At 42.3% G+C, this 5,487-nt stretch overlaps 1 protein-coding gene across 1 annotated transcript in view; it reads left to right on the forward strand.

Moving 5' to 3' along the window:
• The window catches only part of ascc3 (activating signal cointegrator 1 complex subunit 3), a 141,758-nt gene that overhangs the window by 133,979 nt on the left and 2,292 nt on the right, over positions 1-5,487 (forward strand). The window contains exons 32-35 of the mRNA XM_035672105.1: positions 620-771; positions 1,641-1,791; positions 3,534-3,740; positions 5,083-5,258. Of these exons, the coding sequence (XP_035527998.1) occupies positions 620-771; positions 1,641-1,791; positions 3,534-3,740; positions 5,083-5,258 (686 nt within the window). The remainder of the gene's footprint in view (positions 1-619; positions 772-1,640; positions 1,792-3,533; positions 3,741-5,082; positions 5,259-5,487) is intronic.

The raw sequence follows: 5,487 nt of genomic DNA on the forward strand, positions 1-5,487 counted from the left end.
TTTAAACACAGCTATCACTGACCACAGTGCTGACCCTTAAAGTAATACAGTCTAAAATGGAGGAAGACATATATTTTATCTTAGTTTCACAACCCACAAGTAGAATCTACATCACCAAGCTTCCGGCAAACTTAGGACTGACTCTTCATTGTATGTAGACTTTTTAGGAGTTAGGAGGTACTCTAAGCCTTAAAGTTGCTTTATAAATACAAAATTCGGCAAGTTTTGTCTAATACATGGCACTACAGTGGCAAATTAAGCAAAGGTCTTTTCACAGGTGTTTGAACAGGTGGCACTTGCAGTTGTAATATTTTCAGGTTTGGATATTTCACTTTCTCTATGGAGCAGGGTTGCTCCAAGTGATTTAGAATTAGTTTTGTTGGGTTAAAAACCCAGCCCGTACCTGTGACCCTGTGATTGAACATGACTAACACTGCCCAGCTGGTACTGCTGTCCTGATAGTGCTGACCTTTGGGTTCAGGGCTCGTCTTTGAACTGTACACCTGTATTTTTGTCGCTGGTGCAACACAAAAAGTGGCAATTAAAAGCTCTTCTCAGTTGAAACCCTGCTGGGTGACTAAGGCTGAGATTCCTACTTTCTTCTGTTTCTTCTCCTCAGGCAATGCTGGATGTAGCTGCCAACGAAGGCTGGCTCGTTACAGCCATCAGCATCTGCAATCTGGTGCAGATGATCGTGCAGGGCCGCTGGCTGCACGACTCCTCATTACAGACGCTGCCGCACGTAGAACAGCAAGACCTCTATCTGTTCAGGTAAACAACAACATCACTTCACCACAGGTACCGCTAGAACGCCTGCACGGTCATTTGTAGATAGCTAGCTTGGCTAATATGCCCCCTTGTTCTCCCGCTGTGGTAGAATCACATCTCATCATGTTCTAATAATGTCTGAAGAGCTACTCTAAAGCACTCAAGGTGTTAAGGGTTTCAGATTTAAGCTCTGGCTGCTGTAACGACAAACAGGACTCAGTATTGTATTCATCATTAGCACCTGGTGTGTTTCTCTGATTAACAGTTTCTAACCATTCCCTTCCTTAAATATCCTACACAGGCACAAACACACATGCACTCACACACAGAGGACCTAGTGAGTTAAAGCTGCAGTGGGTATTTTTTTACAAAAAAAACCAATCAGAGCTGAGAAAGCTTTGGGTTGGAAGCTTGAAGATAGTAGATTCCCTGGGAATGACACTCAACAATCAACATTCTTTGTTGGCTCTGATTGGTTGATTTAGTTCAGGATTGGATTCTTCAATTCAAAGCACTAGGAGGAGCTGGAGGAACCTGATTGTTTCACTGATTATCTGTCTCATGTTCTGCTGTCAGGATATAGTAAAAGTTTCAGTGAATATGACAAAATAATATTTTTATTAAATTTACCTACCGTAGCTTCAGTGTTCAACTGGAATAGTTTTTTCAGGCACACACCATATGGATTTCCAGACCTGCATCCTACAATGTCAAATAATTTTGTGAAAACTCAATAAAAACAGTAAGAGAGGGATGAGAAAGAAAGATCTGCAGTCCCCCAGTCAAAGACAACAGGAGCCGTGGTTTGTCGTAATGCTGCCTCATGACCAAGAATCTCTCCCCCTTCCCTCTCTTTTACAATCACTCCATAGGAAATGGGCAAACAGGAAGGGGAGGAGCGATGCGGGAGGCTTCAACGGGCCAATCGAAGGACTCCCTGAGCTGATTGCTGCCTGCAACGGAAAGGAAAATGTCTTTGCCTCTATTGTCGGCCAAGAGTTTCACTCAAGTCAGGTTGCCCAGGTGAGATTACAAATATTACACTAAGACCACACTGGGAATATGACTGTCCATCGAAATCAGTAAAGTATGCTTTGGAGAATGCTGTTGACTGCAGAAATAACACGGATTGCAAGCATTTGAATACTGTACATTTTGCAACAGATCTTGAGAATGGGCCTATACCCACATTTAGTGCATGGAGATCACACACTACCTCGAGCGAGTATACACACACGCACACACACACCATTATCAGTGACGTGTCATCAGCAGTCTTGCCACTGTGGTCCCAGATACCTCCAGGATCCCCAATTACAGCGCCATTGATAGGGTTTACAGCTCCAATTTAAGTGCTAATTGCAGCAGTAATGAGAGTGTCCGGGCACGACGGCAGACCCGGTGGCTTCACCCAATCAGTGTCCCCACTTTCCTCCTTTCCCACCTTTACTCCCCCGCTGCCCCAACCCCCCCACAGTGTGGCGGCCTCTCTAATTAAATAATTAGATGTGCAGCAGCGTTCCTGTCTGACTTGCTCAGGGAGAGTAATCCTCACATAAATAGCTTTTGCCGGGTGAATCAGAGAGGTTTTTCTCCTCCTAGCCCTCAATACACACACACATCCTCCTCCACCAGTCTTTTTTTCTCTCACTCCCTCTGTGCCTTTATCTTTTTTATGTCTTCCTCATAGCGGGTCTTTTGGCTTGAACCAACTGTTAAATTCTCTATAAAAACACTTAAGAGGCAACTAAGACTTGCCGTACAGTAGCAGACAGACCTGTCCCTCTCTTAAAACTCTCATTTTCTTTTTTTTCTCAGAATCCTGTTCTTCCTTTCTGAGCACCACACAAATTTGAAGGGAGACGTCTCATTTCTACAGTTTATAGCTATTCATGTGCAGAGTGGAAATTAACTTGTTTTATACATTACATGTTACATAATAATATGACAGTGTATTCATCTCAGGGTACCTCACACCCCTTTGTGATTCTAACAGATGTTAATAATAATTCCATGTTATAAGCCCATAACAGACATACAAAGATTAAGTACAATGTTTGCTGAACCGTCTGTATTCTGTGTTTATTTCCATTGTTTCTGCTTCTTTTACGTGGATCACATTAATTAATTACTCTTATTGGTTTTTTGTTTCGCAGGGCTTTAGTTGAACTTGCAGTGCTGTGTTGAGTGAGCAGATCCGGTCATTAAAGCTCTGTATAGCTGATATGATCAGTGAGATCTGATATGGATCGTTGAGGTCAGATCTGGACATGTGTGATGTCACCTGCTGTCAGTCACCTGAGTTAGATTTTGCCATGTGGGTCACTGATGATCAAAGTGATGTCATTATGACATTATGTTTACACCTCCTGGATAACATGAGGCAGTGTGAACACAAAATGGACCAGAATGATAATGATTAATACACACTGCTGACTGAGGAATCACAGCTGTTATACATGTCCTACTTTGGTCTTACGTTACAGTCTCATTAAAGAGGTCTTCACAGGTTCTCTGGAACCAACCTAGGAAGGGGGCTGGGCAGGGTGCAAATTATATTCAGTCCAGTTGAATTAGGTAGGGTCCTGTTCTATTGCCACAGGTCTGGTGTCAGTATGTCTAATACATGAGTGGATCCAAGCAAACTCTCCAAGCAAACATTCACTGATTCTTTAGTAAAACCAGTAAAACAGGTATGATATGAATGGCAATGCCTCATTTCCTCCTAACCCGTCCTCACTGTCTCGTCACTGTCTCTTAATCAGGCGTGGTCCTTCCTGAGTCACCTCCCAGTGCTGGAGGTTGAGATGAGCGTGAAGGGCTGGTGGGAGGACAGCCAGGAGCAGACGGAGCGTCGCCTGCCTGCAGCAGGAGCTAACCTGAGGGAGGAGAGGCGCTGGCTGGATGTCCACTCTGACCAGGAGTACGTCCTGCAGGTGTCACTGAGACGCATCAACCTGGGCCAGCAGAGGGTCAGTACTCAACTCTCTATGCAGTCACTATAATGTATCATTATCAGAGACTGAACACAGTGGAACATTTAGCACCTAAAGAGCCAGATAATCTCAGGAGTTGGAGGAGATCAAAGCAGAGCAAACAGAGTGAATGCTGGACATTCATCAGGTGGACGCAATCGCAACTCCAAATTAATACTAATGTAATGTTTCTATTATTCGGTGCTGTGTAGGAGGGGTAATGCTCTATGTAATGCTCTTGCAATCTACCCACTTGTGTGACAGACAACTGTAATTGTCATTGCAAACCTGAAAACGGCTGTAAACCAAAGACAGCTGCTGTTCTTAGATTAACTCAGTGGGACGAAAATAACTAGAGAAGGCAATTTCTGAACAATTGTGAAGTGTGAACACTGGCTGTTGACGCTAAACTGATTTTGTTGTTGCCATTTTTATATCAATTCCCATGCTATTGTCTTTATTATTATTAGTTTTTATTAATACAGGCAACAAATAAATAAAAGGACAATTGGACAGAGGGGCATAAAAAAGATAAATAAGAGACTAAACTGAATTGCTGGCTTTAAATTGAAAGAAAGATGTGGAATATTTGAAGATTTATTGGCAAGCTTATGCTAAACTGAATTGCTAGCTGTAAAAATTAAATTATATGAATAATCTGTAAAAGGTGGATGATTTTAACGTTTGTTGGAAAGCTGCTGTTCCCCTGTTGGCTTCAACTTGTCTTTTAATTACTTTGAATGTGGCTTGCCTTGTTCAGGTTGCTTTTGCATGTTGGATGCAGTTCTGTCTCAGAGAGATACTGATCTTCAGATGGTGTCCAGTGATTTAGTATTGCGTGTCCATGAAGTCGGGGGACTAGTTTGCCAAAGTCTCTCTCCAGCCTGCTTTGAACTGCCCCAGAGTTACTTAAATGTAGCTGCACTTTGGTGCTGGGACACAGCACACACAATACAGTTAGGATGCAAAGTGACTCTTCTCAGAACAACTGTCCTTTTTTGTAGTGTAAAGGTTACATTTTTTATTCATCACATCTGAAGCAAATGCCGTATATGAAAGACATTTAAGTACCTCATAAATACTTAGAGTCTCATATGCAGAGTAATTAAAACAAAGTACTTCTTGGTCTTATTTAAATAGACAGGTACTATGTCTAACTCACTTTTTACAATAAATACAACTACCTTATCAGTGTTTATTAAATTTCCCTGTCAGATATTAATAAAGTTGATCTCATCTTAAAACTGTATTGTTCATAGATCACGTAAATCTCATAATCAAATACAGTGTGTAAGCGCCTCTAGCACAGTGGTACTGTACAGTGTGTCTGTTATTTCAGAGGAAACAGGACAGTAAGGCCCAGGCTCCCAGGTTCCCCAAGACGAAGGATGAAGGCTGGTTCCTGGTCATGGGGGAGGTGGATCGCAGGGAGCTGCTGGCTGTCAAGAGGGTTGGATACGTGCGCAACCACACAGCTGTGTCTGTGGCCTTCTACACACCAGAGAAGACTGGAAAGTAAGCAACTGTGCAAAAATGGATTTTCATTGAGAAAAGCTTTCCCCATACACTCCATATACAGTACAGTGACTGAAAGGAAACACCTCAGTAATCAGTTTCAGGTCAGACAAGTTGAATGCGTCATTAGCCTGACACAACGTAGCTGTCACAAATGTATCGACTGTAAGTCATAACATGAAAGAAATATTATGGACCTTTGAGGTATTATATATTTTATATATATATA

Source organism: Morone saxatilis, unplaced genomic scaffold, assembly GCF_004916995.1.
Source record: "Morone saxatilis isolate NCDOM2014 unplaced genomic scaffold, NCSU_SB_2.0 Contig24, whole genome shotgun sequence".
In the NCBI taxonomy this organism is placed as follows: domain Eukaryota; kingdom Metazoa; phylum Chordata; class Actinopteri; family Moronidae; genus Morone; species Morone saxatilis.